Here is a 21,601-nt window from a genome sequence, read left to right as displayed (position 1 = left end):
CCCCAACCCTCCCCCCCCCCCGTGTCCCCGCTGCCACTCGCGACGTGCTGCTGCCACCTGGTGGCACCGTGTCCCCCCTGTCCCCGGGGTCCCCCCCCTCCGCCAGCCCCCGGCCGCATCCTGCGTGGGCTCTGCGCACCGGCTGGGGGGGGGGGGGGGACACAAAACTGGGGGGACCCCCGCCCCCAGCAGCACCCACGCAGCGGGACCCGGACCCAAATCCCCCACGGATGCCAGGGAGCTGCGGGAAGGGATGGGGAAACTGAGGCACGGGGGGGCAACGCGACGGTTTCCCCCGGCGTCGCCGCCTTCCCGCACCGCTGGCCCAAATTGAGCAGGGGGTAAAAAGGGGGGGGGGGGGGGGGCTCCGGCCCCATCTGCTCCCAGCTTTTTTTAGCGCTCCCCTGCCCCGCAGCTGCTGAGCAGGTGCCGCGGGCGGGTGATTTATCTGCACGTCGGCATCTCGGGAGCGGTGCCCGGGCACGGGAGCGGGACCTTTTCCTCCGGAGGGGGCCGAGGGATGCCAGCCCCGTGTGGGTGCGGGCAGGGGGCTCGGGGGGGCGCCTACGGTTGTAGGGCGCAGCTCCCCGGGCCTCCCCCCGGTCTCCTCGAGGTCTTCCCTCTCCAGCCGCAGCACCGAGATTTCTGCTCCTCCAAGCAAGTCGAGCAGGGGAGCGGGAAAGCTGGCGAAACCTGGAAGAAAACTTTAATTTAATTCAAGATCTGCATCTCCGCTGGGTTTTCCAGCTCCCTCCTCGCAGGGCTGGGAGAAGGGCCCTTCCCCGCAGGCCCTCTGCCCCATGCGGCTGCCCTGCGTTTGGGGTGCAGCCGAAACGGGAGCCCGCCTCGGGGTCCCTGCGGTGGGATTCACGCTGCAGAGCCTGGGGAAACCCCCGGGACCCGCAGCTCCACCTGGTCCCACCGGGACCCCGCGCCCATCCCACGCATGGCTCGCTCTGCCCGCAGACTTGAAGCGCGCGCGCGGCCGCGTGCCGTTCGGAAACCTTCGGCTCTCCCTCCCTTTCCCTTCCCCTCCCCACTGGAATCCAGCTTTCGGGATCAAAAATACTGCTGGCTATTTTTAAAGCACCGACTTAGCCCCTCTCCTCCTGCGGTGACGGATCGGGCTGTCGTAAAGCTCAGCTGTTTTCCGCTCCCTCCGCACCGAGCCCGGGCAGTAACAGGCGCGATTCCCCCCTCGCTGCCACCCAGGGGGGGACCCGGAGCGAAGCCAGGGCAGGATTCGTGCCCGAGGTGCTGGGGGCGTTGGGCGGCGTGACCCACCGCTGCCGGGGTGAGTGGAGCATGGGGAGCCTCTGTGCTGGGTGGGAGAGAGGGGAGGGGGCTCCGTGCCAGGCGCGGTGAAGGCTCTGGGTTTGAGCACCGCGCGCACGTCCTTTCCATCGGAGAGAAGCGAGAGCTCCTCTTCCGAGGAGCTGGCACCATCTGCCTGGCAAATCCCGGCTTCCCAGGCACCTGCCCCTCTTCCGACCGCGATCCCGAGGCGGGAGCAGGCACGGGGACGATGCTCACGGCTCCTCCCTGCCTCCGAGCCCCGGCATCTGGCTGGCCCCGTACCCGCGGGATGCTCGGGTGCAGGAGTCGTAGGCGCTCAGCAGCACAGCGAGTGATGCCGGCGGCTGGTCTGCCCCCGGCCACTCGCATCCGCAGCCCCGATGGAGGCAGACGGCTCCTTTGAGACCGGTGCTTTGAGGTGTGATTTGCTGAGCGTCCCCCTCCACGCTGGCTGGTTTGGGTGCAAAGCCCCCGGGGTGCTCCTGATGACCCCCGTGGCAGGGGGTTTGCAGCTCAGAGCCGAGCAGGAGCTGGTCTCCCAGAGCAAATCCAACCTCAAAAGCCCCGGGGTTAGATCCTGACCCAGTGGGTGACATCCCTGCCTGTGGCAGGGGGTTGGAACCCGGTGATCTTTAAGGTCCCTTCCAACCCAAACCATCCTGCGATACCAAATCCTTGCCAAACTCATTGTGCTGGTGCTGGGGCTGGACCAGGGGCTGGAGCTGAGCCGTGGTGGCACCAGCTCGACCTCCAGCCTTCCCCAGATGAGCATCCACGTGGGCGATGCTCAGAGAAACCCCCCCACTGCCTGCTTCGCGCCACGACCGGGGTCTCTCCCCACTCCCGGTGCTTGGGAAACCCGCATCCTTCGGGGCAGGAGGGTGGGGGTGAGGCCGGCTGCTCTGCGGGCAGCTCCACAGCCCCGCGGCGGCAGGATTTGGGGACCCAGCTGGTGGGATCGGGGTTTTGCGCCTCCTAAACCTCCAGCTGATTCCGCTGGTGGGAAGCGGGGAGCTGGCTTTCCGAAGAGGTTTGATCGCAGATGCTTTTGGCTCGGTACCGCGACGCTCTGCCAGCCTGGGAGAAATTCCCAGCCTCCTCGGCCCGACATATGCCTGCAGCCCCGGCTCGGAGAGCTGCCGCATCCTGACGTTGCCGAAACAACCGACGGCTTCATTTCAGGATCCAGCACCTCCCCAGCAACCCCAGCACCCAGGCCCGGGGTGCCCCATCACCCAGCCTCCACCCTCGGGGCTGCGGCAGCCGGGACGCCCCAGCCTGGTTCCTCCACCCGAAATCTCCCCCGGCCAAACGAGGCGGGTGGGTGGGATGCCGAGCGGCTCTCGCCCAGCCCAGATGGCCCTGGCTGCCGTTCCCGGAGGAATTCCCACCTGCCCGGCCCCTGCCCTGCGTGTAACCGATTCCCCGGCTCGGTGTCGGTGCCGGGGGCTCGCTGCGGGGAAGCCAGATGGGAGGATGCCGGGCGCCCAGCACGGACCTCGGGAGTCTGCGCTGGGATTCGGGTGTTATTTTTTAAACAACATTTTTTCCACTCTCCAGTTATCCCTCGTTACCAGGTAACAGACCCAGCACATAAATACCGGGCAGGGAATGGAGCTGCAAAGCCTCCGTGCATCCAGGGACAAAAAATAAACGGGCACCCAAAGCCTTCCTCCTCCGGTGGCTGCTGATGCACAACCAGCTGGGATTTGGCCCCAAGCTGGTATTTATTCCTTGTTTTCCCTTCCTCTAACCACAGCCCATGAGGAAGATGGACTGGTGCACTTAAAACACGAGCCCGGCTGCGGATTTCGGCTTGTTCTGCAACGAGCAGCCCCCGTCCCTCCCTCCCTGCCCCGCTCCCCGGGTGAGGAGCGGTTCCACAGCTGCTGCCAGAGCTCAGTTCCCGCACGAGAGCTTGCATTGGGGCGAGCAAAACCCCTTTTCCTTCCCATCCCTAAAGGGGGAGGCCCCATGCAGCCAGGGCAGCCTCGTTCCCCCTTCTTCCTCAGGCCTCCTCCTCTTCCTCAGGCTCATCTGCCCCCCTGTGCCGTGCACCCTCTCCCTCCGCACCCTGCGCTTGTTGTTCTTGGCCGGGTTTTTGCCCGGCTAAATTTAGGCGGCTCTATTTCGACACCCGTCCCCTGCCCCGTGGGGGGAAGAGGCCGGAGCAAAGGTAGCGAGGAGGAGGAGGAGCGGGGTCTGCTCCCCGCAGTGCCCCGGGTTTTATCCGGCTGCGAGGCCAGGCAGGTGCCGAGGACAGAGGCTGGCACCTTGCGGGCTGCCTCCCTGCGGGGGCTGGCACTTGGGGTCGAGCTGGGTGGCAAGGACAAGGCAGCCCGGGTGGCCACCAGGGAAGGAGCCCCCAGGGCCAGGGGTCCGGAGGAAGCCGACGCAGGTGAGCGGGGCTGCATCGAAGCAAGGGCAGGGACGAGGGTGCCGGCGGCAGGACGGTGGTGCAGGCACCCAAGGGTGCCCCAGGGTGCCGTGAGCAGGGACCCCACGGGAGGACTGGGGTGTCCAAGCTAACCCTTCGCTGCCCCAGGAACTGTCCAGGAACCGCCGAAACATCTCCTTGGGCTCCCGGAGGGTCTCCAGGCACTGCTGCCGCCTTTCTCCTTGGGATCAGGACATCCCGAGGAAGGTCCCGCTGCCTGCAGGCCCCATGGCGGGGCCTCTCCGTGCCCCAGGCAGAGCCACGCCGTCCCATTACACATTAACCAGCTGGTTATCAGCCGAGCGCCGAGCCAGGGATGCGGACACGTCCCCTCCGTGCCACCAACCCCAGGGGTTCGGGTCTCCAGCTCCAGGAGGGATGCGCGGCAGCTCCCCGCCTGCTCGAGCAGCTCCTGGGCCGAGCTCTGGGCACGGGCAGAGGCTCGGAGCACACCCAGAGCTTGTGCCTCCTGTGCCGGTGTGCTGAACGTGAGCCCAGCTCCGGGCCGTGGCACCGGGTCCGGTGTCCCCACGCCCCCGGCTGCAGGGGGCAGTTTCCCCCCCTCCAGCGCAGGCGGCCGAGAGCAGCTGGCAGCCGGAGCATCGCCAGCAGGTTTGAGGCAATGTTTTCGCTCCAGACATCTGCCCCGTTAGCCATTAATCCAGCTGGCAGAGGGACACGGGGGGCTGCCAACACGCGGCTACGTCACCGCGCCAGCCAGTACGGCTAATGGTGTTTGTTTGATGGCTGCAGCCACAGCAAAGGGAGCTGGAAGGTGCTAGACAGTGCTGCAGGACCGCCTTTTATTTTATTTATTTATTTTTTGGGAGCGAGGTGAGACTTCGGGCTCTTTTCCCTCCCGCTTGCAGCTTTCACTCACCAGCAGGCGTGGGGTCGGCAGTACGCGCCCCTGGGGCTGCCCAGGGCCCCAGACACACCGCTGCGGGCAGCAGCCTCTGGCACGGCACACAGCGAAAGAGGAAGGGGGAAAACACAGATTTCATGTGCAGTAGCTTCAAAAGGACGTTTGCAAGAGGCTGGCCAGCAGGTGATTAACAGCCAGCCGGTAACAAAGCCGCCGAGGGCTCAGGTCCCCAGCCCCTCCGAAGAAGCCGCAGCCAGCTGCTGGACCCCAGCCACGCACGGCGAGTGGCGACGTGCTCCTCGCATCGCCCGTGGGCCAGCTCGAGCCTCCCACACCCAGAGCCAGCACTGGGGGCTCAGAGGGGGAGCAGCCACGTGCTGGCCGCAGGGGGAAGGTTTTTGGGTGGAGCAGGAGGCGCTGGTGGCACCCAGCGGTGCTGGCTGCGGGCTTCACGGCGGCCACGCTAAGAATTCAGCTTTTCAGCTCCTAAGCCCTGGGTTGCTGCGCTCCAGAGCTTGGGTTTTAACTGCCCTCCACCTGCTAGGGCCAGCAGAAGGACAGAGCAGCCCACGCTGCACCCAACGTGTAGGGCAGCGTGGGTCCTCTCCGCACCCATCAGCTGCTCGTGCCCGCGTTGGGAAGCGTCCCCGAGCCGCTGGTGCTCCCCAAGCTGCAGTGGTTGAAAACAGCTAAAAGAAACCAAACCCCCTGGGATTTTGCCCCAAATTTCGCCTTCCCCAGGAGGCAGCACTGCAGCCGAGCCCTGCAGGGCTGCGTTTTTGCAGCTGGTGGCTCCAAACCCGCAGCCCCGGGCACCTCCTGCTGCAGCTCCCGTCCGCTGGCACCTCTCCGATCCCACCTCTCTCTGCTTGCAGGGGAGCTGCCGGATGCAGCAGAGCGCAGCCAGCGGGTGAGCGACCCCCCCCAGGCTCTGCATGGATTGGAATGGGGAAAGCTGCCTGCAGTAAGAGCCCTGGGCAGCTGGAGAGCCCCGGCTTCTTCCTTCGAGCACTCTTCCTCCTCCTCTTCTGCAGGCATGGTAAGGAGCCGCCCGGGCAGAACGGTGCCAAAGCCCCGTCCGTGGCAGGGACGCCAGCAGGAGCTGCAGCCCCCAGGGTGTGGGGGGCAGCACCACGGCAGAGCCCCCAGGAGAGGACTGGAGCGAGCCCAAGTGCCCCTCATTGGGGTCCAAGGCACTGAGTGCCCTCATCCCTCCACAGCTGTAGGGTGGGCAGCAGGGGGATGCCCCTGGGAGCCCTCCAGGGGTCTGCTCTCCTCTATAGCCCCTCTGCTTAATGAGCTAATTGGTGCCCACTGGGACGAGTTCGTTAGCCCTCCCGGAGCAGTGGCAGCGTGGTGGAAAGAAGCCCGGGCGGCAGGACGTCCTTGGTGCAGTCCGGCCCATCACAACAGAGTGATTGCCCAGCCTGGCCAAGGCTGAAATGGGAAGAGGGGGTTTCCCAGCTCAGAAATTCCCATTTGTCCCCTGGCAAGCCCTGGGGCGAAGAATCTCCCTCTGAGCCACGTCCCAGGGTCACGGTCGCAATGGCTGCGCTGGCTCGCGGCCGCGCTCGTGCCCCAGGTACAATCCCACGTCCCAGCTGCCCCAGCACAGCCCCTCGGCCCCGTGCTTCCCCATGCTGCCTCTGCGCTGGGTCTCAGCCCATTTCTGCAGCTGGCGACCCTGGGTTCGTTCCCTCTGGTCATTTAAACCGGCCGCTGAGCTCCTTACTGCAGGCGCTCCCAGGGTGTCCCCATTGTGGGACCGGCGGCGGGAGGCGGTGGGGCTGCCCCTTCCCCACCCCTGCAGCTCTACTGGGACGCCCTGGGCCGTCCCTTCTCTCCCAGTTTCTTCCCAGTGCAAGATCCTGCGCTGCAACTCCGAGTACGTGGCCGCCACCCTCAACCTGCGCGGCTCCGGCAGGACAGCGGCGTACTGCAACGCCCTCCGCTCCTACTCCCACTGCACCCGCAAGACGGCTCGCACGTGCCGGGGCGACCTGGCCTTCCACTCCGCCGTGCACGGCATCGAGGACCTGATGATCCAGAACAACTGCTCCAAGGAGGGCCCCACGTCCCCGCCCCGGCCCCGGCCCCCAGCTCCCAACCACCAGGGCTTCGAGTCTCTGGATATCTGCAACTACGAGAAGAGTTTCCTCTACAAGCACGGCCAGCCCCCCAGCTACCAGCACTGCGCGGCTTTCGGGGACCCCCACATCCGTACGTTCCACGACGACTTCCACACTTGCCGGGTGGAGGGCTCCTGGCCCCTCTTGGACAATGACTACTTGTTCGTGCAAGCCACCAGCGCCCCGGTGGCCAAGGGGTCCAACGCTACGGTCACGAGCAAGGTAACGCCAGCGCCTAGGGCTTGGCAGCAAACCTGCTCCGGGGTGCAGCGGTGTGGGGTGCTCCCTGCGGGGACGTGCCTCGATAAAAGGGGTAGCTAAAGGGGTAGCAGCGGTAGCTAAACCCATGTGGGATCAGGCATTAATGTCCGCAGAACGAGAGGGATGAAGGTCCTTCGGGGAGCAGGGAGAGCTCCCATTGCAGCCCGGGGATGGGTTACTGGGTGGTGCGTGGGGTACCGCTGTGCGCTCTGTCCGGGTTTGCAGATGGTTAAATGGTATTAAGGAAGGAAATCGCTTTCTGAAAGGACTGCGGTAGTGTGGGAGAGCTGGTGGGGGGCAGAGGGGCAGAAGGGTGGGATCTGCTTTGCCCTCCCGTAGACGAGACGAGGGGCAGGCCCGACCAACCCGCCTCCGCTCTGCTCTCCGCAGCTCACCATCATATTCAAGAACATGAAGGAGTGCATCGACCAGAAGGTCTACCAGGCCGAGATAGGCAACCTGCCCGCCGCCTTCGAGGACGGCTCGGTGAACGGCGGCGAGAGGCCGGGCGGCAGCAGCTTGGCCATCCGGGAGCTCAGCCCCGGACGGCACGTGGAGATCCGAGCCGAGTACATCGGCACCACCATCGCCGTCCGGCAGGCCGGCCGCCAGCTCTCCTTCTCCATCCGGGCGGCCGAGGAGGTGGCGCGCGCCTTCACGGAGGAGCAGGACCTGCAGCTCTGCGTGGGGGGCTGCCCCCGCAGCCAGCGCATCTCCCGCAGCGAGTGCTGCCGCGGCCGTGCGGCGGCCGAGGCGGCCCGGGCGCTCTGCAAGGAGATGCTGCCAGTGGAGGACGTCTACTTCCAGTCGTGCGTCTTCGACGTGGTGACCTCGGGGGATGCCAACTTCACCATGGCGGCTCACGGAGCCCTGGAGGATGCCAGGGTCTTCCTGCCCGACGCTGAGAAGCTGCACATCTTCCAGGCTGGGGCAGGCTGCCCGCACGCCTCTCCTTCCTTCCTCCTCCTCCTCCTCCTCGCCGCTAGTCTTTGGGCTCTTCAGTCGCACTTTTAACTCCCGCTGGCCGCCCGCCGCTGGCATGGCGTACAGCGCAGGGGTAAGATGAGAGCACTGCTGACTCAAGGCCCATGCCTTGCAGATCAAGAGAGATGCCTCGTCTCGGATCACGTAGCTCCGCAGCGGGAAGGAATCGGAGCCCCAGACCTTTGGAGAGGGGGGCGCTGGAGACAGAAGTCGCTGAGACTCCAGTTTGTCTCCGCTGCTCCTGCACGCATGGCACCGACTGAGCCTCGCTCCTCTCCCAGCAGGCCAATCCCCGTTTTTTTATGTTGGATCCTGGTGCGTGTTTTCCTAAAGGTGAGGATATCGCGGCCGTACCAAAGAAAGAGAAACAGACAGGGCGCAGGCGTGCTTGGACAGCCTCTGCCCCTCAAAGCCTTTGGGTGCTCCTGCCAAGCACAGACCCTGGCAAGACACCGGTCCTTTCTGAGCTACTACAGCAGGCGTTGGCTCAGGGGCCGTACAGGTTCAGCAATAACAGGCTCAAAGCCCAGATCCCAGCTTTTAGCAGTCAAAAAATGTCGTCAGGTGGATTTGGGGCCCCTTGACACTGCAGCTGCTGAAGTCACGTGGAGCAAGGCAACCAGACGGTCATCGGAGTGATGTGACCAAGCTTTGAGGGTTGTTTTTTTCCACGAGAGCTGGATTCGACCCTGCCACACGGAACCCTCCTTTCTCCGGGCTGGAGCCACTGATTTCCAGCCCGCTGCAGTTGCAGAGCATCAGGTCTCCGCCATTTCAAGCTCCTGTTGCTATTTTTCTCTGTTGTCTTGGCACCTGTCTAAGACTCAGTATAGCAAGTTCTGGACTTTGGACCAGCGTTGAGTTTCAGTGAGAAAAAAATACCACTCGGCATTCCTCTCCTTTGGGCCCAGCTCTCTCTGTTACTGTCACAGCCCAGCTCACATCTAACCAAGACTGTCGGTTTGATTTGTAAAAGAGGATTAATAATGAAGACACTGAGCTGGCAAAAAGCCCTACAGCTGTACTGACGGGCAGGGGAACTATTAGCAGGTGTACATAAATACAGAGGTGAGGTCAAATTAGATGTTTAATATATTTAAGAGGTTTTAAGTAAAGCAGAGTTCTATAAGTTAAGAAATATTTTCCATATGCTTTTTTTTTTTTTAATGAAGAGGACCCATTAAAACTTTGCCATCCCTGTCCCACGGAGCCACGAGTGCCTTGCAAAGCCCCAGCCTCGCAGACGCGAGCTGGCAGCCGTGGGCAGGATTTGGGCAGGCAGCTGGGGAAGGAGAACAGCAAATCACCAGGTGAGGAGGATGCGGAAACCAAGGTTTTGCAAGTCACATTTCGGTGCCCCCCCCAGTTTCTTTAGTCCATTTTTTTTTTCACCTCTGTCTCTTCCACCAGACGGTGAATGCAGAGATGTTTCTGGGCTATATCAGCATATTTCCTCCTCCAACATAGTCTCGAAGCCCACGGTGACTAGCGTGAGAGTTTCTCTGTTTCTCGTGTGCTGCTCTCGCTAATCCCTGAGCGTTTTGACATTAAAGGTGTCTATTTTTGAAGTCCTCATTTCCTGTCATCTGTCTCATTTCTTTGGTCGGCAGCAGCAGGTGAAGATAATAATATCTCGCCTTCCACCCACTGCTCCTTTTACTCTGGAGCACTTTGTGGTTTATATATACCCGCGCTGAGGCAGGAGAGCAGCCAGTCTGCCTCGCCGCCCCGCTCCACCACGTCACGGGTCCCCGTGGTGGTGACAATATTCCCCCAAAGGGATAAAACCCTCAGCAGCCCCGACCAGCCCGCAGCATGAATAGTCCCGGAGCTCCGTGCAGGAGCAGGGCTGACTTTACGCAGCAACACGAGGGAGCCATGGGGTGAAACGGGGGCTCCTCGGCAGCACGCAGCAACGCTACGCCGCTGCCACGAACAGCATCGTGGTCGCGCAGCGGGGGGCAGATTTTACAATGCAGAATAAAATTATCCTTAGGTTTGGGCTGGTGTAGCTGGTCACCAAGCGTGCATGGGGAAAGGCTGGCGTTCCTGATGGAGAGCTGAGGATCTCGCTGCCTGATGGCCCCTCGCTCCCCACGCCTCGTGGTACCTCCACGGCTGTGTATCGGGGACAGGAGAGCCCCCAGGACACCCCAGCAATGCGAAGGGATGACCCCACACGTGTCCTGGGTGTATGGGCATGGCAGGGAAGCGGCGCAGCACAGCCCACCGAGTGCTAGCTCTGTCCCGACCCGGAGCCTGGCAGGAGGGTTGGTGTTGAGGCTCGCGCCTCCCAGCCCGCTCACTGACTTCCCAGCTGGAAAAGAAGCCATGAGCTGGGCTCCAAAGGCGTTGTTCCCATTGTAAAGAAAACCAGAGTTCCCTGGGTCCGCTGCATTGAAGGCATCTCCACGTCAGTCCCCGGACAAACCCCAGAGCCCGTGAGAAGAGAGGGCTTTGGGCAGAGCTCGCTGGAAAAGGCGAGCCGGGCCGCCCTGAGCGGCTCCCCGGGGTCCCCAGCTCCGGTGCTGGTTGGGGCCGGCAGCGGGCAGGCACGGCACGTCATGGCCACGGCCACCACCTCCTGCACACGGTGCCGGTGCCTAAATCCGAGCCTGGCGGGGGGGCCAGGCGTGCACGGCGCTGAATGGGCTGGAGCCCGCTCCCAGGATTGTTCCGTACCCTGCATCCTAAGCGTAACAGTTTGGGGGGAAGCAAGACCTCTCAAAGACGTGCTGAAGGCTGTAAGGAGGAGAGAGCCCTTTCCACCCCTGCCAGATTGCAGTCTGAAATAAAGAACTGGAACGTAGGCGTGGATCCAAGGCCCATTGATGTCGACAGGAGTATTTCCATTGACGTCAGCAGACTTTGGATCGAGCCCTCGGTTTCCTAGCATATGTCACCTGCTAAAAAAGACCCCGGCAACACTGGCCAGCGTTTTCATAAGCGAGCCCGGTTTTGGCCATTCTGCATGCAGATGCCCAACCTGAGTGGTTGCAGCAAGGGAATTCCCAGTCTAAATCCAACCCGGGGTTTGCCTGACCTTGTACACATTTGTCAACAGCACCGGGTCTCGGGGGAATGTCACTTAAATCCCGTCTGGCTCCGAGTTCTAGCAGGTAGAGAAATGCCAAGGCATTTTCTTGGGGCATGAGGTGTAGTAGCCAAAGATGAATCTTCATTAGCAGCTTTCCCCTTGCAGTAAATGAGCCGGTCAGCAGAGGCAGCCGGCTTGGCCAGCTCCTGGTGCTGCAGCGAGGGTACAAAGCTGTGTAAGTCGGAGCTGCCGAGCCACCAGCCTGCAAACCAGAGCTCTCCAGACCAGATGTAGGTCTTCAAAACGGTAACACCGGTCTAAAAGCTGCCCAACCACGCAGCTTTGAGGGGTGCATTTCACGCCACGCCGGGGCACGTTTTGTTAGCGAGATGCTAAGGCTGGGACACACACGTCCTCCCCAGAGCCTGGGGTCAGAGTTGGCTTCAGGTTCGTGACGGCCAAAGCCTCACCGGCGTCACCAGCAGGAAACGTGCGTGGGAACGGCGGCTGACACGGGCACGTTTCAGTGAGGGCTTGGCTGGGCGCTCTCCAAGCATTTGGCAAGACAAAAAGTCTCTAATCTAATAAAAAAGAAGTAAGCTGCCAGCGGCATTTGGGCAGCAGATGCACAGAACCCCGATCTCCGGGGGGTCCAACCCAGCGTTTTGCTCACGAAGTGGAAATTTCACCGTTTTCACAGCTTTTCGCAGCCCTTCCTTCGTGCGAGCGGGTAAGGCACGAAGCGCGCCCACGAACGCTCATCCCCAGACGTGCGCCTAGGACTGAGCAGGGCGGACAGAGCGATGTGCTCAGCCTGGCACCTCCGTAAAGCCAAAAACCAGCCCGTAAGGACGGATGGAGGAAGTCAGTCCCTGCCGCGGTCCAACAGCCCGTGCCGTTCCTGGAAAGGCCTCTAGATGTCCGCAAAGTCCCAGGGATGAGGAGCAGGGGACGGAGCCTGCAGGGAGATCCGCGGCCCCTGGGTGTCAGCCCTCACCCCAAGCACCACCAAACGCTCCCCGAAAGGTGCTAAGACTTTTTGCTAAAGATTTATTTTCTGCTAAATAAGGCCCTAAATCTTTCAGATTTAGGGAGCTTTGCGTCAGGGCGAGCGTCTCCAGCAGCCGTCCCCTTGACCCCAGGCACAAACACAAGCGGTGGCAGCCTGCGAACAGCCTTGGCTGCGGAAAAGTTAGAAATATTCCTTATTTCTTTGCTGTTTCCACCGTGCACGACCTCCGTTGGGCCCTTGCAAGGGATACCCGGACAGAGCAGGGAGGGGGGCTTGGGAAAACTTTTGCTTTCCAACACTTTTTCCTCTCTCAACAAACAGATTTAAAGTCCGACTGGCACCGGAGGCACAGAGGGCCCGGTGGGTTGGTTTGGAAAGCAGGGGGCTGGCTTTGGTCTTGCAGAAGAGCAGGACTTGGGTGGCGGAGCGGAGCCCAGCACGAGCAGGGAGGCAGCTGATGCAAGCGAGTCCTCCTGCCCAGGGCAGATGAGAGACACGGGACTTCCCAAGCTCCAGAAGTCAAATTCCTCCTTGTTTGTGGATGACCGAGCCCGGTCTGTCACAGGCTGTTGACTCGCATCTCCGACTTTCCCCCCCGCTCTGTTGCAAAAACACAATCTGGCCAGAAAAGAGGTGAAGAAATCCCGTCGCAGCGAAGAACCATCTGTTAGGGAGAGCTTTCACATCGTGTTCCTGGCAGGAGCTGGGAAACTGGGCCCCGGGGAAAAATCCTCACGGCTCAAGCCCTGCGAGGACTCTTCCCTGTTCAGCAGGGATTGGGAAGGGGAGAAGGGGCTCTAGGTCCGTGCCGTGCGTGCACAAAGCCTTTCCAAAGGCAGCCTGCACAGCACTGCAAATTGCAGGCAGCGGAATGACAAGCCCATGCTGTGGTTGGCAGCAGCAAAAAGCTGATTTCGGCACTGGGGATCTGCGGGACGTGCCCCGAGAGCTTTCCAGCCCGTTTCCCCACGGGACAACTCAACCCCGTCCACCTGCAGAGAGCCGGCGGTGTTGTGGCCCCTGCCCCACGTCAGGCACCGCAACCAAAACTGTTGTTTTTGTTCAGAAACACAGACGGAAACGCTCCCCTTGCTTCTCTGCCTCAGCCTTCCTGCTTCTGAAGCCAGCCGAGCCGAGCAGCCCCATCGCCGCCGAATCGCTGCGGCGCTCTGGAGGTGGCCGCGGCCGAACGCCAGCAGATACGAGCAGGGCAGCGGTGTCCTGCCAGCAGCCCCACGAGTCCCCCAGCCCCTCGTTCTCCGGCTGTGGCCGCCACACGGCCCCGATATGATCGGGGTGGGATTTTCTAGGCGCTGCCCTCCGCACACAAACATCGCTGCCAAAGGAAATGCCTCTTCCGCCCCGGCTCCTGTTCCCGTCCGCAGAACAGGCACACTCTGTCCCTTCCCTCGGGCCCGTTGTGAATCCCTTCGCGTCCCTCTCTTCCCCCTCCCTGCCCCGAACGTGCTGGAAGTCACCATATATGGGGAAAAAGGCAGAAAACGGCAGCGAGGAGCACCGGGGAGCTCTGCGCCAGGCTCCAGCCCCGGCCGCCGGCGGTCCCCGCGCTGCGGGGCGTTGGGGCGCACGGGGCAGAGGACGATGCACCAAGAGGAGCCTGGCTTCTCCTGGCAACCCTGGGTCGTGGCTCCCGACAAACCAGGAAATAAAGGTTTTATTCCTCAGGGCTTGGCAGGAGAACGGTTTCCAGCACGGCCTGGTGTGGCCATTGCGGAGCCCGGCACCGAAAGCAGAAGGGCGAGCTGCTGAGTCGCGCTGCCCGGTTTCTGCCTCGCTTAATTCCTTCTCCGTGACCCACGCAGCGGCCCCTGCTTTCCGTGACTCATCTTAGGGCCTTGGTTTCCAGCCCAGCCCTGCTGCTTTTGACCTGCCTTAAACCCAGCACACTGGGTTCCTCATGCGGCTCTCCTCGCCCCCGGCTGGGCGCAGCAGGAGGGGGGCACGGCTCTGGTCACCTCCTCACCCACCCGCGCTGCCACAGCCTCACCCAGAGCTTTTCTCCTTCCCTGCGGCAGCGATCGAGGCCGGGGGGGATCCTCCAAGCCTCACATTGCCAGCGGGAAGTGAGCTGAGAGGGGGTGAAAGCCTTAAAATAATCGTTGGGGGGAGTGAGGAAGCACCCAAGAGCCGGCCCCTGCCCAGAAATCAAACCGTCTTCTCCTCTGATGTCCTTGCTCTGAGGGGACGTGACATTTCGAGGCTTTCGTTTACAAGCTGAAGCTCGATTTCCAACCCCCCTGCTTAGCTCAGAGCGCTGCTCGCGTGGGAAACCTCGTGAACCCAGTCTCATCCTGAGGAAATCGCAGCTTCCCCTCCTTCCGCGGGAGGACCGGGGAGGCATTTCCAGCCGGATAGAGGTCAGGGGAGCAAAGGGCAGGAGCTGACTGACAGCTAAAAGCAAATTTGGAGAGGATTCAGGAGTTGGAACGTGCCTTGGATGGTATCTTTGGCAAGCTCTTCGGCTTGGGACTTCATTGTCCTTTGACATCGCTGGAATGCGTTTTGCTGTCCGGCAGCGAGCCGCGATGGGCGGCCGCAGCCAGGCTGGATATGTCTTTCTTGGAAGACGGGCTGCGAAGGAAACCAGAGAGGGAAAGCACGAAAAAGGGAACGCTGGGCCCAGAACCAAGCTGGGGGCTTTGGGATCGCGTATCCCACGGCTGGCGAGGCTGGCGAGAGAGCTCTGCTCGTCGGGCCAAATCAGAGCAAATCCCCAATTCTCATTAACCCGGCACCTTTATCCCCAGCGTGCTGCGGGAGACAATGGGGAGAGCTCGCCAGCCCCAGAGGCAGCAGGAAAAGGTGCAGTTCCCTCATTACGCCCCTAATTGCGAAATAATCTTCTCGCAGCAGGGAAATCAGTCCCGCAGCTTGGCAGGCGATCAGTTTATGCCCCACAGTTTATCCGGCCGGTCTATCAGTTTACGCTCGCAGGTGTGAATTAATGCTGAGGGAAGCAGAAGACGGGAGGGCGAAAAGCAGGGGGTGTGTGCCAGAAAGCCACGGACAAACAAGGCCCACGTGAGCGGGCGAAGGACAAAAGAGACAACTCCTGAGAAAAAAAAAAAAGAAGAAAAAAAAAAACAATCCCTTTCCTCGTTGCGGGTGGGGAGGCCTGGGCGACTCCGAAAATATTGTTCTGCCGTTTCCTCCACTCCCTGCGCTGCCCTTCCTGAGCCGCAGGAGTATAACAGGGCTCAAAATGAGTGGTGAAAAAAGCCCCCCCTCCAAAAAAAAAAAAAAAAGAAAAAGTTGGGGGGGGGGGGGAATGTGTGCTTGTAAAAAATAATCGAGGAAGGAAAATGTGATGGGGTCGTGAGCGGGGGCCACGGCAGCGCCCCAAATCCCCGCGGGGGAACGGGGCCGAGGAGCTGGGGGGGGCACGGGGGTAGGAGGTGGGGGGGCAGCCCGTGGTGGGGGCCTTGTTGATAAGAAAAGAGCCCCCCCCGTGGTCCTGTGCCCCCCCCCGTGGTTCTGTGACGAGCCTCGGTGACGCCGAGGCCCGGTGATCTCAGCCGCGTGCCGCCGGTGCTGTCACCCCGGGGTGACGGCTGGAAAGGTCCCGAAGTGTGGGGGGCGAGGGGGGCGTCATGCCTTGCTTTTAGCGGGGTGACGGCGCACAAAAGGGATGTTTGGGGGGGGTGCCCAAATCTGGCAGGCAGGGAGGGGGCACGGGACCCTACTGGGGGGGCACAGGACCCTACTGGGGGGGCACGGGACCCTACTGGGGGGGCACAGGACCCTACTGGGGGGGCACAGGACCCTACTCGGGGGGCACAGGACTCTACTGGGGGGGCACAGGACCCTACTGGGGGGGCACGGGACCCTACTGGGGGGGCACAGGACCCTACCGGTGGGGCATAGGACCCTTGGTGGGGGCACAGGACCCTTTGGAGGGGCACGGGACCCTACTGGAGGGGAACAGGACCCTTTGGAGGGGCACAGGACCCTACTGGGGGGGCACGGGACCCTACTGGAGGGGCACAGGACCCTACTGGGGGGGCACAGGACCCTACTGGAGGGGAACAGGACCCTTTGGTGGGGGCACAGGACCCTGTTGCAGGCTGCAGATGGCGGTGGATGAGGGGAGCCCCCTCACGGTCCCCAGACAGGACGGAGGGAGGCTGAGAGATGCCCCCCAGACCCCAATTCCGTCCTTTTTTTACCACAAAGTAGACGTTTTTAGGTGCGGGGGGGCACCACTGGGGGGCTGAGGGAACACAGGAGGTGACTGAGGGGGGACTTGGGGGGGGGCTGTGGAAGCCCCCAGCGGGCGGGGGTCGCACCAAGCCCCCCCCCCCCTCAGGGCCCAGCCCCAGGCCGGGGGCTCGCCCCCGGCCCTCACAGCTGGGAACAGAACATCCCGTTCCCCGCTCCCCATTGGCCTCCACCGCCGCCCGTCCTCACTTTCCATTGGCCCGCCGCGCTGTCACTCCGCCTCCCTCCCCGCCCCCGCCCCCGCCTTCCCCAGCCGAGCACACGCTCGCCTCTCCTTCACACGCTGTCCACGCTCCGCAGGCGGCGCGCTGATTGGCCAGCCGGCTTGTAAACAAGGCGGCGGCGGCCAATGGGCGCGCTGATCACGCGAGCAGCACGGCCTGGCCACGCGCCTTCGGCGTGGAGCGCCTGGCATCAACAGGCGCGGGAGGGGGGAGCGCGGGCGGGCGGAGGCTATAAAAGGGGGCGGGCGGCGGCGCCGCGGCCAGAGCGCTGAGGGCAGCAGGAGGCGGAGGAGCTACGCAGCGGCTCTGCGGCGGGCAGAAAGGGGTTAAACCTCCTACTTTTTTTTTCTTTTTTGACTGAAACCAGCCTTTTTTGGGGTGGTTTATAGCCTTTTTTCCTCCTTGCGAGGAAGAAAAACCTATCTCTGCCCCGCGTCGCCGCTCGCTGCTTCCTCAGGAGAATCCTCACGCACTCACCTCAGCCATGGTGATGTTCAAGAAAGTTAAGACCTTCCTCGTGGCCTTCAGCGAGCCCGAGAAGGTTTATTGTAGCGGGGAGAAGGTGGCCGGCCGCGTGCTGGTGGAGGTGGCCGAGGTGACTCGCGTCAGCGCCGTCAAGGTGCTGGCCTGCGGGGTGGCCAAAGTCAACTGGGCCAAGGGCCCCCAGCAGTGCAAGCAGGAGATGGAGTACCTGCGCTTCGAGGACGTCCTGACCCTGGAGGAACAGCCCACAGGTGAGGGCTTGGGGCCGGGAGAAGGGGGTGTGGAGGTGGGTCTCTCCTTGGGGTGTCCTGGCTGTGCCCCCTTGGGTGTGGGGTGTCTTGGTTGGGAGTTTTGGGGGAGTTTTGGGGTGGGAGGGCTCAGCGCTGAAAGTGGAACCGGGTGGTGGCTGGAACTCGGGAGAAATGAGGAAATGGATAGAGACCTCACAGCTGGGCAAAGGGAAAGGTGAGGGTTTCTGTGCCCTCTGAGGAGCCCGGAACAAAAGCAGCCGTGCTGCGACCAAGGGACCTGGGTGTTGATGTGGCTGGGAGCAGGCAGAATGAGATCGGTTTGGGCTGGGTGTTGCAGGGCAGCAGGAGCTGAGCCTGGTGCCTGCAACAGGTAGGCAGGGAGGGGCCCGCACAGATGGTGCCAGAGGCGAGGAGTTTCCAGGGCACGGAGAGCTTCCCTGCCTGCCTTCAGCCTCCTTGTTGGGCTGGCTGCAGGGTAGGCGGAGAGGGAGTTGGCAGAGTCCCGGGAGATACCTGGGGTGATGTGAAATCTCAGAGATAAACGGCGAGGAAGTTGGTGTTGGATACTCCTGCGAAGTCCAGGGGGGAGGCAGTGGGGAGGGGTAACGCAGGCTGAACTGAGGCAAGGTTGTGTTTGTGGCCTCAGCTGCGGATGTTGAAAGAGGAAGTGAAAGTGCTGCTCGCTTCATGAGGACATGAAGTTCTGTGGTTGTTTGGGGACAGGTGTGGGAGGCTCTTAGCAAACAGCTAATGCTGCTCTAGCTCATGCAGCCTCTGACTTGATCGCTGCCTGGGTAAGCACAAAGGGGATAATGCTTAAGAACAGTGCCCTGGAGCTTCATCTAACGCTCCCCTCTTCTTTTCCCAGATGGGGATGGTTCTGTAATCCTGAGACCTGGGAACAAATACGAGTACAAATTCGGATTCGAGCTTCCGCAGGGGTAAGTATCACACAAATACGGTCTCTGAGGAAAAAAAAATAAATCGCGGTCTTATGGAAAACTCTGTTGCTGCCTCAGATATGCCTAACAACAGGTGTTTGTCTTCTCAGGCCTCTTGGTACAACCTTCAAGGGAAAGTACGGCTGCGTGGATTACTGGGTGAAGGCCTTCCTCGAGCGCCCGTCCTTTCCCACACAGGAGATAAAGAAGCGCTTCGAGGTTATGGACCCCGTTGATGTGAACACTCCAGAGCTGCTGGTGAGTGCTGCTGTGCCTTGCCACCCTCCAGGAGGTTTGGGTGCCGGAGGGTGTTGAGAGAGGCGCTTAGGTGGGGTCACTCCGACCTCTGTAATTAAGACGCCCTTAATGGGCTTCGTTGCTGAGCGTGGATTAAGGGCTTAGTTCCTAAGAAGTCTTAGTCACTTCTAGAAACCTACACCAAGGCAGGTGAAGTGAGTCACTTGGGCCTTCATTTCCCTGCAAGACACTCGAGCCTTCCAGGGAACTTGAACCTGAGATCCCAAACTGGGGGGGAGAAGGTGAAGCTTGGAGCGGGCAGGAGGAATGGCCTGGGGGCAGCAGGCAGGTTTCATCCGGGTAACCCTCTGCTTTCTCCACAGTCCCCAGTGGCTGCCAAGAAGGAGAAGAAGGTGTCCTGCATGTTCATTCCTGATGGCCGCGTGTCAGTCAGCGCCCAGATCGACAGGAAGGGCTTCTGTGAAGGTAGGAGCCTGCCTGGCTCGAGGAGCGAAGGGGGGAGGCAAGGGGCAGTGGGACGAGTTTTGGGGGAGCCTCGGGGGGCGTTGAACCAGCGCATGGCGGCTCAAACGGGCAGACCCCAAGAGGAAAGGTTGGACCTTCCTAAATGCAAGCTGTCCTTTCCTCCCCAGGTGACGAGATCTGCATCAACGCTGACTTCGAGAACACTTGCTCCCGCATCGTGGTGCCCAAAGCAGCCATCATCGCCAAGCACACCTACCTGGCCAACGGGCAGACCAAGGTGTTCACTCAGAAACTCTCCTGCGTCCGGGGCAACCACATCATCTCGGGCATGTCAGAGTCCTGGCGGGGCAAAACGATCCGCGTCAAGAAGCTGAAGCCGTCCATCCTGGGCTGCAACATCCTGCGCGTGGAGTATTTCCTGCAGGTGAGTGGCTCGGGCTGCTGACCCCGCGTCCTCGCTCGGCGGCGGGGGTAAACTTGGGGTGCTGCTGGCTCCCGACGTCGCTTAACTCCGGTCCTTGCACCCTTGCAGATCTACGTCAGTGTCCCGGGCTCCAAGAAGATCATTTTGGAGCTGCCCCTCGTCATCGGCAGCCGGTCGGGCATCGGGAGCCGCAGCTCCAGCATGGCCAGCCAGACCAGCTCCGAAATGAGCTGGGTGGACCTCAACCTGCCGGATGCTCCAGAAGGTGAGCGGGGCACGGCGACGGCGGGGGGGGCTCCTGGGGGGCGCCCCACACCTGCCACCGACGCGGTTTTTGGGGCGCCGTGGGGCAATGCTCACCCTTTCCCTCCCTGTCTCGCAGCACCCCCCTGCTACCTGGACATCGTGCCTGAAGACCACCGCCTGGAGAGCCCGACCACCCCTCTCCTCGACGATCCCGACAGCTTCGACAGCCCCATCTTCATGTACGCCCCCGAGTTCAAGTTCATGCCGCCGCCCACCTACACCGAGGTGAGCAGCGGGGCCCCGAGGGCTGGCTGCTGGGCTTCTGGGGAGCAGGGGGGGGATTTGGGATTCAGGGAGCAGAGGGATTTAGGGTGGGGGGGACAGGTGTGGTTCTGGATGGTAGCTCTGGGCAGATCCGGTGGGGAATGGCGTCCGGAAGCATCTCACCGGCCTCTTGGCTTCTTCCCCAGGTGGATCCCTGCATCGCCAACAACAACGTGCAGTGAGTGCCGAGCGGAAGTCACGCTCCCACTCTTTTTTTTGGACTCTGAACCTGCCGTGGGACCTGGCAGCAGCCCAGACTGGCGTCTTCCTGGGAGCCCTGCTGCAGGAGTGGCCGCACGAAGGGCGCCCGTCACGATAGCTCCCAGGGAGGCTCTCGGGCGAGCGCGGAAGGGGTGAAGTGTCTGAGTCTGTGTGTTCCCTCGCGTGCTGGCTGCCTTGGCGCGTACGAGGAACCCTCCTGTGGCTCAGGGGTTGTTGGGGACCTTGCTCACAGCCAAAGTCTTCCGAAAAAAACAAAAAATACCAAGGTGCTCACGTGGAAGCGGGCAGAAGATGGGGGTGTGGAGCGCAGAAGGTGTAAGTGCCTCAGACACCTCGGTCCCAAACCCTTCGGGGAGGGGAGGAGAGGCAGATGCCAGCCCGAAAGGACTTGCAGCGATGTTGCTCTGTGGGAAACCGCCATCGCGACGCCGTCCTGCGATGGATGCGACCCGCGCGACAGACGATTGTAGCCAAACCCGGCCCTCTGCCCGGAGGGCTGTTGCTCTCGCTTAGGCTAATTAATTAACGCCTCTGATGTCTGAGCTCCCCGCACGGGGCGAGGGGCAAGGCTGCAGAAAGCGATGGACCCCCGTTACGACGGGGAGCTAACGCGGTGCCCCGAGGGCTGCTCTGCATGCTGGTCTGGGCTAGTTCGCTTCCTAGAATCCGATGGGGGCAGCTCGGCCCCGCGACCGGGCCGGTTTGCGTTGAGTGGCGCCGTGCCCGTAGCGTTGATCTTCGGCGTCTCCTCTCTGAACTACTAACCCCGCGCAGCCGACGCGGGGCGGGAGAAATCACTATGCTCCGTTCTACTCGCTTCACGCCCGCAACCGTGGCGGCGGCGGCCTCCCCCCAGCACCGTCCCGGGCTGGCACCGCCCGAGTCCCTGACATTTCGACCAAAACTTTGTCTCCCGGTGCCAAAATGCCCCCGACTCGGGCGAGGCCGGGCTGCGGCGCCGAAAAGGCGAAACCAAATCTGGCCGGTGAATTTCTTGCTGCTGTGATGGGGATGGCCCCAGGAGGGCCGAGTTCTCGCGGGCTGCTGGGGCATGGAGCGGATGACTCCTTTGTACAGTTTGTTTTTGTATTGGTTTTTTTTGGGGGGGTGGGGGATAAGAGTTGAAAAAGTCTATATTTTGTACTGCTGAGGCTCTACAAACCCCTATGGGGCGAAGTTTTTAATAAAGATCTCTCAAAGCAACGTCCTTGTGGGGTCTCTGACTTGGGGCGTGGGAGGGCGGTGGAGGGGGAGTTGGGGGAGTGGGGCGGAGGTCCTGAAGCCACCTGAGGGGCTTGAGGTGTTGCCCCCATGCCCCCATCCCTGCCCCACACACCTCTGCGAGGCACAACGGCCTTGGTGCTACCGCAGCGCCTGCGTTGGGCACCCATGGGTGCACCCTGTGGAACGCAACCACTGCCTGAGAGCGCGCGCAGCCCTGCTCCGGGTGCTTTTTGGGGCCGGGTCAGCCAACGGCTGCCCTCTCTCAGTGCCCTGCTCTAT

The 21,601-nt window shown here is 62.1% G+C and overlaps 2 protein-coding genes across 4 annotated transcripts; both read left to right on the top strand.

Moving 5' to 3' along the window:
* The first annotated feature begins 217 nt into the window (after window positions 1–217).
* Window positions 218–9,547, top strand: HJV (hemojuvelin BMP co-receptor). Of its 3 annotated transcripts, none has more exons than XM_080570058.1 (4): window positions 218–1,294; window positions 5,474–5,637; window positions 6,447–6,949; window positions 7,379–9,547. In XM_080570058.1, exons 2-4 carry the CDS (start codon window positions 5,544–5,546, stop codon window positions 8,000–8,002), a joined length of 1,221 nt encoding a protein of 406 aa, XP_080426184.1. In that variant the 5' UTR covers window positions 218–1,294; window positions 5,474–5,543; the 3' UTR covers window positions 8,003–9,547. The 3 variants fall into 3 exon arrangements, with proteins under 3 accessions (XP_080426184.1, XP_080426183.1, XP_080426182.1); XM_080570057.1 differs by lacking the exon at window positions 218–1,294 and adding an exon at window positions 3,394–3,694; XM_080570056.1 differs by lacking the exon at window positions 218–1,294 and having other exon boundaries at window positions 5,499–6,949.
* Window positions 9,548–16,686: 7,139 nt separating this feature from the next.
* Window positions 16,687–21,301, top strand: TXNIP (thioredoxin interacting protein). Its single transcript, XM_080570054.1, has 8 exons — window positions 16,687–17,218; window positions 18,087–18,159; window positions 18,270–18,417; window positions 18,780–18,882; window positions 19,050–19,306; window positions 19,415–19,571; window positions 19,689–19,837; window positions 20,023–21,301. The coding sequence occupies exons 1-8, from the start codon at window positions 16,969–16,971 to the stop codon at window positions 20,056–20,058; spliced, it is 1,173 nt and encodes a 390-aa protein (XP_080426180.1). The 5' UTR covers window positions 16,687–16,968; the 3' UTR covers window positions 20,059–21,301.
* Window positions 21,302–21,601: the final 300 nt, after the last annotated feature.

The sequence above is a fragment of the Anser brachyrhynchus genome, assembly GCF_964034855.1.
Source record: "Anser brachyrhynchus genome assembly, chromosome: 28".
NCBI classification, from domain to species: domain Eukaryota; kingdom Metazoa; phylum Chordata; class Aves; order Anseriformes; family Anatidae; genus Anser; species Anser brachyrhynchus.
This window is presented reverse-complemented; position numbering and strand designations above follow the sequence as displayed.